The 13,803-nt window shown below is 29.9% G+C and overlaps 1 protein-coding gene across 6 annotated transcripts in view; it reads right to left on the bottom strand.

Annotated features, from left to right (window-relative positions):
• Nucleotides 1-3,986: 3,986 nt before the first annotated feature.
• Nucleotides 3,987-13,803, bottom strand: part of LOC134720658 (uncharacterized) — a 30,244-nt gene continuing 20,427 nt past the window's right edge. For 2 of the 6 annotated variants that reach the window (XM_063583047.1, XM_063583049.1), the window contains exon 8: nt 3,987-8,418. In XM_063583047.1, coding sequence (XP_063439117.1) covers nt 8,221-8,418 — 198 coding nt within the window. In that variant the 3' untranslated portion in view covers nt 3,987-8,220. Of the gene's footprint in view, nt 8,419-9,425; nt 13,210-13,803 lie in introns of those variants that run through there. The other 4 variants (XM_063583050.1, XM_063583048.1, XM_063583053.1 and 1 more) reach the window with 2 other exon arrangements.

Raw genomic sequence — 13,803 nt, 5'->3', positions numbered from 1 at the left:
GTCCTAAGTCAAGAATATGATGTTCAGCGGTCGTCGTCTGTTTATGTGGTTCATATTCTGTTTCTCGTTTTATTTTTATGTGAATTAGACCGTTGGTTTTCCCATTTGAATGGAAAACTGCTTTACACTAGTAATGTTGCACCCCAAATAGCATGCTGTAAGATGTGAGCCTAGGCGCCGTGTTGTAGACCGCACCTTGACCTATAATGGTTTACATAATGTCTTTTATATATTGTGACTTGGATGAAGAGTTGTCTCATTGGCAATCATACCACATCTTCCTATATCTATTGACCTATAAATTTCGGAGGCTAAGAATCTGACTGTAGGTCAAGATAAACGCAACAGAGAGAGATAGACGAACACATCCTTTATCAAATAAGATATGGTTTGATTGCCAATGAGACAACTATCCACCTGCTACTGGGGGTAGAGGGTTTTTTTTTACACCAAGTACCGTATGAGTTTGAACACTGACCATATATAATCATGAAAAGTTAACGTTGTGCAATGAACTTTGAAATGAGGTTAAAGGTCAGATAAATTTTTGTCTGTGTCATCGGTTTATTCTTAAATTATGAATCATTCTTTACCACATGCAGGAGGCAAGCTCAAACCAAGAATTCTGCTTTTTAAAGGACTTGTTCTAGTTGTATTATGAAGGATCTAATAAGTTTGAAATCTGCTTATTCAGAAAACGTACATGTATGTTTGAATGTGTAGGATCGCAGACATGAAGATTGTATTTAATAAAAAAAAATACTATGGTCTTTATGAAAAAACCAGTCCTTTGGGGAGTCTTTGCAAATCAATACTCCTAAATTCTACTCAAATAACAAACAACCAGTTCGTACTAGAGCCTTGTAAAACATATGAAAATAATATACTACTTATATATAATGGTTTTTCTATATAAAAAGAAGATGTGGTATGATTGCCAATGAGACAACTGTCCACAAGAGACCAAAATGACACATACATTAACAACTATAGATCACCGTACGGCCTTCAACAATGAGCAAAGCCCGTACTGCATCGTTAGCTATAAAAAGCCACGATAAGACGATGTAAAACAATTCAAAAGAGAATACTAACGGCCTTATTTATGGAAAAAATGAAGTCTGGTAAAACATGATGTTTGGAGTACAGACAACAACAGGAATACTCCTAGATTTTAAAGATGAAACAAAAAATAAGTCTTGCAAATCATATTATACAAAGCTCAGACAACAACAGGAATACTCCTCGATTCAAAACACGTAACATATACTAGTAACCAGCCCTTATTGAAGTCTGATAACATGGTATTTGGAGCCCAGACACCAAAAGGAATACTACTAGATTTTAAACAAGTAACAAACAACAAGCCCTTATTCAAGTCTTATAAAACATCTTTTTGGAGCTAAGACAACAACAGGAATACTCCTAGATTTTCAAACAAGTAACAAACAACCAGCCCTTATTAAAGTCTTATAAACATTGTTTGGAGTTCAGACAATAGGAATACTCCTTAATTTTAAACAAGTAACACACAACCAGTCCCTATTGAATTCTTGGAAAACACATTGTTTGGAGCTCAGACAACAGGAATACTCCTAGATTTTTAAACAAGCAACAAACAGCCAGCACTTATTAAAGTCTTGGTAAACACATTGTTTGGAGTTCAGACAACAGGAATACTCCTTAATTTTAAACAAGTAACAAACAACCAGCCAGCCCTTATTAAGTCTTGGTAAACACATTGTTTGGAGCTCAGACAACAACAGGAATACAATAAACACCCAGTCCTTATTGAAGTACTGTAAAACATGTTGTTTGGAGCTCAGGCAACAACAGGAATATTCCTAGATTTTAAACATGTAACAAACGACACTTCGTTGCGTGGGGTATAATAAGTGTGCATTACTGAAGTCTTGCAAATTAGTAATTGAGAACTTAAGCAATAACAGGAATATTCGTTGTTTCTCTTCCAATTCAAAGAAAATATGATTTTTAATATCACTATTTACAGCTCCTTGTTTTTAAATAAACTGCTTCGAATTATTTATATGTTTCTTTTGAATGGCAAACATTTATCCTAAAACTAGAGTACCTTCATAAGCAGGGCAAGATATCTGCCATATAGCGTGCCATCACTAGCTAGGCATGACTCCAGGAAGAAAGTGCACCTTCATTAACTTGGAATTAAATCATGAACGTTGTCTGCTAACATTTACTGGGCGTGATATCATGAATGTTGTCTGCTGCCACCAGCTGGGCATGATATCATGAATGTTGTCTGCTTCCACCAGCTGGGCATGATATCATGAATGTTGTCTGCTGCCATTAGCTGGGCATGATATCATGAATGTTGTCTGCTGCCATTAGCTGGACATGGTATCATGAATGTTGTCTGCTGCCACCAGCTGGGCATGATATCATGAATGTTGTCTGCTGCCTTAAAGGGGCATTAGCTGTCAAATTCATGGTCACCGATTTGACTCAAATTCTCATATTTGATTTATAACAATGTCAAACATTTATCCAAACTACCAAAAGTCTAAAATAAACAGGATACAGAGCATGGCATAGATAACATGTAGGTTCGTTTCGTGTGTATGTTAGTCCAGATGCCATCTAATTAACTATTGATTTGACCTCAGATGACCATATAAGCGATGTAAACATAAATAACAATATGAATAGATTAAACCAAAACGTGCAATTGGATTTTTATAGGTCTGTTTGATTTTATCTCATAGATTGAAAATTTATGTGTCTCATTGTTTTTAGGAATGATTTTATATAGATCGAATCAGTAATCAAATGATTTACCGTAGTTTCACTTTCATTGTTGACATTCTTTTTTCTTTAATTATCAAACCTGTACACGTATATTGCATGCGTTGTCAATCTCTAGCGAGGGGTTAAATTGAAGTTCACATGAATATGGATTTAATGAGGTCGGCTAATTCACTTGCAAGTGAAACAGTAATTTTCAATGTTTCATCACTTAATTTGACAAAATTAAACCATTTTGGCTGCTAAAAGTGAAATATTATTTCACTATTTCACTTTCATTATTGATTGAGCAAAAAAATCTTAAGTAAGATTTTTTTTGCTCAATCAATAATGAAAGTGAAATAGTGAAATAATATTTCACTTTTAGCAGCCAAAATGGTTTAATTTTGTCAAATTAAGTGATGAAACATTGAAAATTACTGTTTCACTTGCAAGTGAATTAGCTCGTATATATCTCGTAGCTAGTGCCCCTTTTAAGCTGGTCATGATATCATGAATGTTGGCCTCTGCCAATAGCCAGGCATGATATCATAAAAGTTCTCTGCTACCAATAGCCAGGCATGATATCATAAAAGTTCTCTGCTACCAATAGCCAGGCATGATATCATAAAAGTTCTCTGCTACCAATAGCCAGGCATGATATCATAAAAGTTCTCTGCTACCAATAGCCAGGCATGATATCATAAAAGTTCTCTGCTACCAATAGCCAGGCATGATATCATAAAAGTTCTCTGCTACCAATAGCCTGGCATGATATCATAAAAGTTCTCTGCTACCAATAGTTCTTGACCACAAAGACTTAACCTTGTTTACCAATCTATCAAATGCTGTCGAGGTCAAGTGAAAACTGTCCGACAAGCATGAGGACCTTGCAAGGTACGCACATACCAAATATAGTTATCCTATTACTTATAATAAGAGAGAATTAAACATAACAAAAAATGTTAACTTCTTATTCATCAAGTAGTCACTGAACTATGAAAATGAGGTCAAGGACAGTGGACATGTGACTGACAAAAACTTTGTAAAATGAGGTATCTATATACAAAGTATGAAGCATCAAGGTCTTCCACCTTCTAAAATATGAAGCTTTTAAGAAGTTAGCAAAGGCCGCTGCCGTCTGCACACTATCCCTATGTCGAGCTTTCTGTGACAAAAGTTGCAGGCTAAACAAAAAAGCTTCTTGCCAGCAAAATAAAAAAATCTTCTCTGATTGGCTACAATTTTATTTGTAAAAGCAGTGTACAAAATAACAAGAAATTACACTTTCATTCATAAAAATTAATAAAATGTGGAAAAGAAAAGGGAGAGAGGGAAGAATAAAATTCTAAATCTACACAACCATTTCTCATTCAATAATTTTGGTGACAAAAAAAATAAACATGTAAACATAAAAGAAATTTGAATTCTCAAAAGTGTTTTTTTTTCACATTCTATAATTAAAATATAATACAACCTCTCAACTAATCATAACAAGATTAAAGATATATATATAGATTGTTAACAATAATTTCTCTCATACACACACAGTCATACTAATGATAAAAGTATACAAATCCTTCTCCCTATGTAAGGTTCTAATTATGGCACATATACATCTCCTTATTTTTCTGTCTTAAATATTCACCTATATCGTGAGATTTTTCTACCATAAAATGTGTATTTCAGGACTTACTAGTCAACTTTTGAATGTAATATATCAGGTAGCTTAAAGATGAACTGGACATTAAGTCATGTTTACGTGTGGATATCTTTGGCACTTTCAACAAACTAAAATAGCATCCTCTCTCTCTGATATAAAAATAGTTTACCAAAGCAATTTCAATCTAGACCTTATTCTTTGGAAATGCATATTACAACTCAAGTAGAATATTTGGTTTACATGACGGATATTAAACTGCATCAATGCAATCCGTGTCCTTTAAGTTGACATCAAGGTGTTAGCCTTAAAGGAGATCTGTTCAAAACTTTATGTTCATCACATGTGTACATTTCTTGACACTTAAAAGAAAATAAATCAATTATTCTGAAAATCTTTTACTCAAATCTAAAAGCAAGAGTATTGTTCTTACACTGCCTGAGTAAATATTCTACTATTAACCGAGTAATTAATTTCTTCTTATGCCGAAAAACTATTGTAAAACCTGTAGAAACAATTCTATTGTTTTCGTTATTATTGTCTTTTGTGACCATTTACTGTTTTTTTTTATCTTTCCCCTAGGTAAATTCAGAAATGAAATATGCAAATGAATTTTATGTTTCATTCATACATTAATCTTGCTAATTGAATTTTCTAGAAAAATAAATTTCAACAATTTGATAATTCACAACCTCATAATTAACATTTTGCAACTATCTTCTTAATTCAGTTTAGCTTCATGATATTGATCCATTTAAATATACGACAGAAAAAGGGCTTTTAAACTATTTTTCTTCTTGGAAAAGAATAGTAACATCAAATCTATGAAACATTTCGTTTTCTTGAAGTATCAATTAATATCGTTAGGATATACTGGCAATTATATAAAAAAATATCAGATGGTAGCAGATACAAAGCTATAATAAACCTAAGTTAAATTTCTGCAAACTTATCTAAGCTAGATTACTAATAAAGAGCTTGAAGAGAGAAAATATTTTCACAATATTGTTTTAAGTTGTAACAATATTGTGAATGCAGTTTTCATGTATGTTTTTGGACCAAGATATTTGCAGAACTTATTCACAGGGCAGGGTTAATATGTTTTTTTTCATGGGAGATGCAATACTACATAGATATACAGCATATTTACAGGCATATGAGATGTGTTCCCTGTAAATAAGACTATTTCCTATCAAATCTCCCCTTAAGAAATTTATAGGGAAATATTGATCATAGAAATATATAGATTTATAGTCAATATGACTTAGATGATCAGATAGTTGCATAATGTTAAAATAAATCACAGAATAAATGGACATAATTATACAAATATATAAAAATTTGATTGATATAATGTTTTCTATATACAATGACATGGATTTGCTAATTACAACATCACAACCCAATACGTCTAGCTACTAAAATATAATTGTGTCTTGATTGTGGTGAGATACAAAGAATCAATTGAATTAATTACCGACTGTTATATAATATTTATAACACATTTAATTGTAGTTTACATTCATTACAGTGAAGGCCTAATCTATATAATTCAAATTAATTCTATAAATAGACAAATTGTCTTGCTTATGTTTTTTATTCATCCGTTTAATATTCCAATTTCAAATTTTTATCATCATAATTAGTATTTGATTGCTACTTTTCCCTTTTCCTTTCAATATGTTAAATTTTCAAGACTTTCATGTATATAAAATTGAGTATGGAAATGTGGAATGTGTAAAAGAGACAACAACCCGACATATATTTATCTAAATTAATTGCAACATAGTATGCATGATTAGGGCCAAATTGGTCATACAATCAAAAATATTTCAATTTGAAAAATAAAACATTAGTTGTATGAAACTTTTCAGATTAATGTCAGTTTTGGTTTGAATTATGTCCCTTTAATGTGTATTACACTAATGAAGTAAAAGTTAATTCAGTCAAATCTAGACCAATTTGTTCATATAGAGAAATAAGATAGGGCACAATCCTGGGAAAGATATAAATATTGGAAGTACATTTTGTAATGTATTCACTGATAACATATTTTTAGGTAACACATGTGCACCTTTTGATTTAGCCAAAATGTTCATTAAATTTTTGTATTAATCGCAAAAAGCTGACATGTCCTTTAAGAAGTTTCTTTAACATAACATCAACATAATCAAGGCTTTAATAATTACACATTATGAAGGCCTTTACACTGGACGTAAAAAAACTGGGATAAATATTTGTATAATACATAATTTTTTCCCCATTTTTAACAAATTTAAAGGTTCAAAGAAGCACTGAAATGTATCTTTGCTTTTTTTTTCTAAATGGGAAAATTTGAATTATATAAAGAATCAATTTTTTGTCAGATCTATAGTATCTCAAATTAAATACCAATTCACCCGTAAAATTACCAACACAGCTTTTTAAAAATTTTAACAAAGAAAATCTTAAAACTAAGACTCTTTCAACGAATTGAAACTACATCAATTCATAATTGACTTAAAAGCATTTTTCAGAATTATAACAATTGGGAATGCACAGGAAAATCTTGAATAGCCCTTTAAACAGTCTTGATATATTTGTCCTCAAATTTTAAAATAATGAGGTAAGACGGCCTTGCACTAACCTCTAACTGAAAAATAGACAGTATGTCTAAATATAAATTGTATTAGGGATAATGAGCAACAAACTGTCTGTTTCTCTCCATCAAGTTAAAATAAATAAAAATTCTTTAAGCACTTAATTGGAATGATAAAAATCTACATAAAAGTTAATTCTAATTGCACTTCCAGTAATGTACAGTAAATAAATGTATATAATAAATTCAACCCGCAGAATTATGGTAATGATATGTCTATAAATAGGACACTCAAGTTATGCTATCTACAAATGTCAGGTTTGAGTTTTTACAAATGAAGGTTATTTCAAAATTTTGTTAACATTGCTCATTTTTGGCCAAGGTTATTTATCTAGCTAGTAAATGCTTTGTTTTTGCTTTATAAACAAAGTTTTTTGTTGCTAGGATACACTTAAATGTTCCCTTTTAGGATTTTTTTTATTACGAAACTATTTCAAATAAAATAGATATGAGCCTTTTACATTTACACCTGTCATTTTGCTGCCTTCTAATCATGGTTTTGTACAAATATTGGAATGTTTTAACAATCAAACATGTTACCATGGAAACATAATCACTAACAATCAACAAAGATTCAACAAAGATTCAAACAAATATCTGGAATGTACATGGTATACAGAAATTTTGTACAAATTATACAAATATAAATCTAAAGCAACAATACCGGTAAATCATATGGTTTGACCTAATCTACTTCTGATAGTATACTGACTTTGCCTGGCCTACTTTGTCATTATCACAATTTTATATCTTACAATTAAGAGCAAAAATTTATTTTCTGTTTTCCAATTTTGTAGGTATTCAAATTCTGATTTTCCTTTAATTCATTTTTGCTACCAGGAATTGAAGGTGTGTTAACGAAAAAAATAACACAATTATTGAATGACAGTTTTGAAGCCTCACCAACAAAATTATGGCCAGCTTGTGTTTCGAAATATTTTTTACAAATTCACATAAGAAATTGAAAGTAGTCCAAGAAACATAGCAGTGACTAACTGGCCAACTTGAAATTTAAAAGATTACTTCCAAATCAACATTATCATGCTGTGCAATGCCTTGGCCTGACTCAGTAGTCCCATATCAATCTTTGTTAGTATACTACTATCCCCTTTATAATCCTTCTGTGTTAGTTTAAATTGTTAAATCCTATGACATCTTCGTTCTACACGGCAGATCCAAATGAGGCATTAGATCCCATCATTGGCCCTCGGCTGGACTTCATGTTACCATCTCTGACATCATCAAATGACCTATCCATTCCAGGGTTACTACGACCTCTAGGATCATTGGTGTAGCCTTTCGTGTGTGGTTCATCCAGTCCACGGTTCTCGTACTGTCTTGGAGACTTGTCTCTTGGTGACTGTGAAAAAGAAAAGTTTTATTTTCATTAGAAACTAAAAATTAACTTCAATATGTTTCTTCCCCTTTCAGACATAGATATTTATATTTGTGTTTAACCTGTTTATTCTACCTGTTCATTGGATGACTTTTGTTATTCACAGATATACTTTATGTTAGTTAAACAACGGTGAATATTTTTACCATGTGGAAATCTCTATCTTCTTAACTTTATACATTTTTAGAAATCTTAAAATGTTAACACAACATAAACTTGGTAAAAATATTGAATGGTTATATATGTGTATGAATAGGTGCATATTTTCATCAATTCATCTGCCATCTAAAAAGAAGTTGTATTGTGAGTGTATTAAAAATATTCAGCTATAAAGAAAGGCAAGTATAACAACTATTAAAACTCTAAGCACCCTGACTTCCTCCAGTAAAAACTGGCTGCCACAAAACAGTAAATAGTGTGGAAAGAGGCAAAAATCAATCAATCATTCAAGTTTTTAAAACATTATTCCTATTGTGTTGTACAGATTGAATTATGCTTGATAAAATCTTTAAGAAACATGAACCAAAATCTGTGTAGTTTAGATCCATAATACATGATTATCCTTTAAAATTCTGCTGTCTAAATCAAAGTAATGTTGAGACAACTTGTATATTTTAGTTTCTGACTAGTAATTGTTTAAGATGGTAAGAAATTTTGTATTTGCTGTTTTTATTGAGTGAGGTAATTTGTATTTTACTCTATTGCTCTTTCAGTACTCTATTTCATTACATACTTTTCTCTTAGGTCATGCAAACAATCAAATACATGTACAAAATATGATAATCTATTTTAAGATCATGTAAAAGAATGCATGTAACCTCCTTACACATAATACTTCTTTTTATATGTTTGCTGAATTTCATATAATTGCTTTGAATTTAAATCAAATTGTTGAAAGAAAAAATTTGTTGAAAAACAAGGAGAGAATAATCTGAAATTAAATTTAAATAGATAAAGAAGAACTAAAAGAATAAAATCAACATAACAATTTATTTTCTTGGTTGATGAGGAATACAAACATGAGTATCAGACAATACAATGACTCATATTAAAACTGGGATGTATAAAAATATAATATACACAATCTTAATTTGATCTCCTTTTAAAATCAACATGTTTATATAAAATAGCGAGATGTGGTATGATTGCCCATGAAACAACTAACCACAAGATACCAATTGATGTAGATGTTAGCAACTGTAGTTTACATAGGACCTTCAACAATGAGTAAAAAAAATAATGCATAGCAAGCTTTAAAAGACTCCAAACATAACAAATCATGTCAGCTTTATTTGAAATCCCTAAACAAAAGTATAATTCTTGTGTCTAGATTTAATTGATTTCCTTATGCAAATTTACATATTATACGTCTAGACTAATTTGCCCATCATCAAATTTTAAAAGCTTGGATTTCAACAATGGTAATACTGTACAACTCTACACAAGAGGTAGTTAAACATAGCAAAATATTAAATGTAAATTATTGAGGTACTGAGATGGCAACTGTTATTATTACCTTTACTTTTAAAGTAATGATTTGTATAGTTGTCTTTAAATCTGTTCAAAATTAACAAGTAAAATTTGTTCAGAAATTAATTTTCATCTAATAGAACTCTGCTCTAAATTATAAAATTTATTAAAAATATATTCATATATATTCAAACTCCAGTATAGATAGATTTTCGTTTATGTAAACAGAGTTATGTCCCTTATGATTGGGAGTAACATGGTATGTTCTTTTTTACTCTAAATAGAACCTTCAGATACTAGTCATCCAATTTGTCCATAATATGGCAATGAAACTTTTATATACAAATTTTTTTTTTATAATTTTAGCACACATCCCAATTTTTCAGACTTAAATTAGTTTTTTTCTTAATCTATACATATATTTAACATGGAATAAATATTTCCTCTTGGAAAAAATTTAATCAAAATTTCTGCGTATAGATTATAATACATATTAACAACCACCTATACCTTTACACAAATGGACTCTAAAGTCCTCATTAAATATCACATGACTTTAAGATCATATCAAAAGATTCATATAATTACAATGCAATATAATTCATATCTACACAATAATAGCAACATCACAGAACATAATTACTTTTTGATCAAAATATAAATGTTAGTAAAAATTTGCATAATTTCGATGTACATTCTACATATAGTGAAACCTGCTCACAACGTCATTACTGTAATATAATAATAACGAATGGCACAATTTGGAAATTTTTGCTCTATAAAAATGGTAAGTAAATCATAATCTCTAAATTTAAACCCCTAAAAAAAATACTCAACAGAAACTTGTTATAAATAGAATAACTTTTTTTAATCTAACTTTTCCCTTTGATACTGTATTTTAGTCATAAAAAAGCTTCTGTCCAAATTTCCTAAAATTCTATAAAGGTTTGAAAAACTTATTTACGTAAAATTAAAAAAAAAAACACCTTTAACCCAGACAACCTGAATATTGACACTGCCAACGCCTATGCAGGAGACAAAATCTATGATCTCTACGTCTCACTTTTGAGACATAAATGTCACATGTTCCACAACATTGTCATATGATTTCCTTTGAAAGAACTTTCCATAGAGATGTTATTTAAACATTCTATATGTGATCCAATTTAAACAAAACAACAAATGGACTAATTTATGAGAAAACAATGAAAAACAAATATGACAGACAGCCACCACGGACTACCAACAGCATAAACTTGAACAAAGATTATGCATGGATTTAAAAAATATGAGCAAACATGATATCACAGCCTGATCATGATAATGATAAATATGATTGTGATAATGATAAATATGATCATGATAATGATTTAAATGATTGTGATTATTTTTTAAACATGATTGTAAAAAATTTAAACATGATTGAGTTCATAATGAAATGGTGATAAATAACAACAATAAAACAAACCCAGTCATATGTCTCATATCAGAGACTGGGCATAAAAACTGATACTAATATTATAGCATTCATAATTTTAAAAATAAAACAAAACAATCCTATGTGGAAAAAAAACATTTTAAACGCATCTTATCATCTTTCTAAAGAAAAAATATTTAAAAAACTGGAAATGTAACTCCTATATTTCAGCTTCTGCTCTCTTTGTTGCAAGGGAGACAATCATTGAAAAAATAAATGGTTAGCTTTATAAAAACATTTAAATTTCTGCAAATAACAACCTAATTTCAGAAAATATTGCTGTGCACATAGAAAATGAACTTTGATCTCTTTGACAGGCAGTAAATTGTTAAAAAAAAAAACCCACATAATTCCTAATAAAACTGTCACATAAAATTTCAATGTAATATTTATTTTTGTATATAATATGATCACATAACAGGATCAAAAAATTTGAAACACATAAAAAATATTGGTATGAAGGGCACACTATTTGTTCATTCATGTATGTAACCACCCTCCAAAAAGATTTAGGGGGCATAATTAAGCAATCCCATTACAAAATATCCTTGTTTACAGAAAGAGAAAAAAACACTGCTATTTCAATATCAACTAATTTGTAGTGAGTAAAAACTTTACTTAAGAGATAAAAATTTAATTTTCAGCATATATATAAAATTATAGGTCAGTTTCAAATCCATGAAAAATAATTCTGGACAAATTAAAAACATATCAATATTTCACAACAGAAAATAAATATAATCACTAATGAGATCTAAAATCCTTGTAAAAAATAAAATAAAATTTCTGTAACTCAAATATATTTTTTTTTAATAAAGCTTAATTTTTTATATCGGAAAACATTTGGTGCAAGACTGATAACAATTTTTCCTCTTATACAAGTTTTTATAATGACAACACTATAAGTATCTAACTTTAACTGTCCCTACAATTTTTGATTGGTCAAGAAGATTATGTTTATATTAGAGAAGATATATCTTGTATCCTGTTATACTTTTATTTTCAAACATAGATTTATTCAATTGTCTAACTTATTCTTTAATTATGGATAAAATACTTTTACTACCTTAATACATGTAAATTTATCAATTTGAATTAATTTAATATGGGGTACATATACCTCACTGGTACAACAACCTAATTTCACAACTAACCAAATGACATGGATACTTTGAAATAAATCACAAATATAAAAGTTCTATGGCATTCTGCTTCATCTTAATATTCTAAATTTAAAGAATGATGTATAATAGTTAAAATAAATTTAGATTTTTTTTTTTCTTTTCATCGTCTCCAATACATCATATATTTAAAATTAAATTGTTCTAGTTAATAAAAAAGTTAAAATGACAATATTGATGAAATGATAATGAACGCAGTAATCATATTATCAACAAAAAAGATTCCAAATATTATTCCACTTTCCTATATGTTAAAAAAAAATCAAAATGAAAAAGCTCATAACAATGAAATAATAATTGTTTTAGTAACAATATTAGCACCAACGCATGACGATCATTTAGACATTTGTCTGCACTCATGCATGATCATTGTTAAGACTTTAATCTGCACCAATCATCTCCTTCCAATAATTATTAAATATTAAAATCAGTTCACACAAATTTTACTACAGCATATTCAGTTGGTGGTTCTCCTTTTTTGGTTCTAGGTTTTGGTTTAGGTTTCAGTGGTTTTGGCGGCGGTATTCCAGGTGGATTAGAAGCAATATCCAGTTCTGCGTAATGTAGTTCCTGTTTGTGTGGACGTGGAGGCGGAGGTGGCTGTTGACTAATTAGGTTCTCGTCACACTGAAATAGTCAAAAGGAAAACTTATCTAAATCAACATGTATCAAGCATGGCAGATATTGTCACATTTAATTACCTCTGCAACCTATTTAAGTATAAAACCCTGTTTTTTTTTATCTTATTCAAAGGAGTATGTTCGATAAGGTCCCAAAATGGCCCCCTTTTTTAGCGTAAATTTAAAATTCGTATTTATCAACCAATATCACGATAAATTATAGCTAATACATTGACTAGCTAGGATATAACCCATTTTGTGGAAAATTTTACGTTCCTGCGTTTCATTATGACGTCACAAGTTATACTCATATTGAATTTTCTCGAAAAAATCAACGAAATTGGTCGAATTTCCATAGATTATTGGACAGGAAACATAGAGCGCATACGTCGACAACAAAGATCTTTTAAAATAATGTTTGTGAAGACATTTCACATGTCTTATTTGAATATTAAGCTTGTCGACGCCTGCGCTCTATGTTTCCTGGTCCTTTATTTGGTTGAAATCTAGCTGATTTTGTCACATTTCACCAAAATCCCTTAATTTGACCTTTTTGGGATGTAAAAATCAACGTGTTAGAATAAAACTTTGACAAAAACAG

The sequence above is a fragment of the Mytilus trossulus genome, chromosome 6, assembly GCF_036588685.1.
Source record: "Mytilus trossulus isolate FHL-02 chromosome 6, PNRI_Mtr1.1.1.hap1, whole genome shotgun sequence".
NCBI lineage: Eukaryota > Metazoa > Mollusca > Bivalvia > Mytilida > Mytilidae > Mytilus > Mytilus trossulus.
This window is presented reverse-complemented; position numbering and strand designations above follow the sequence as displayed.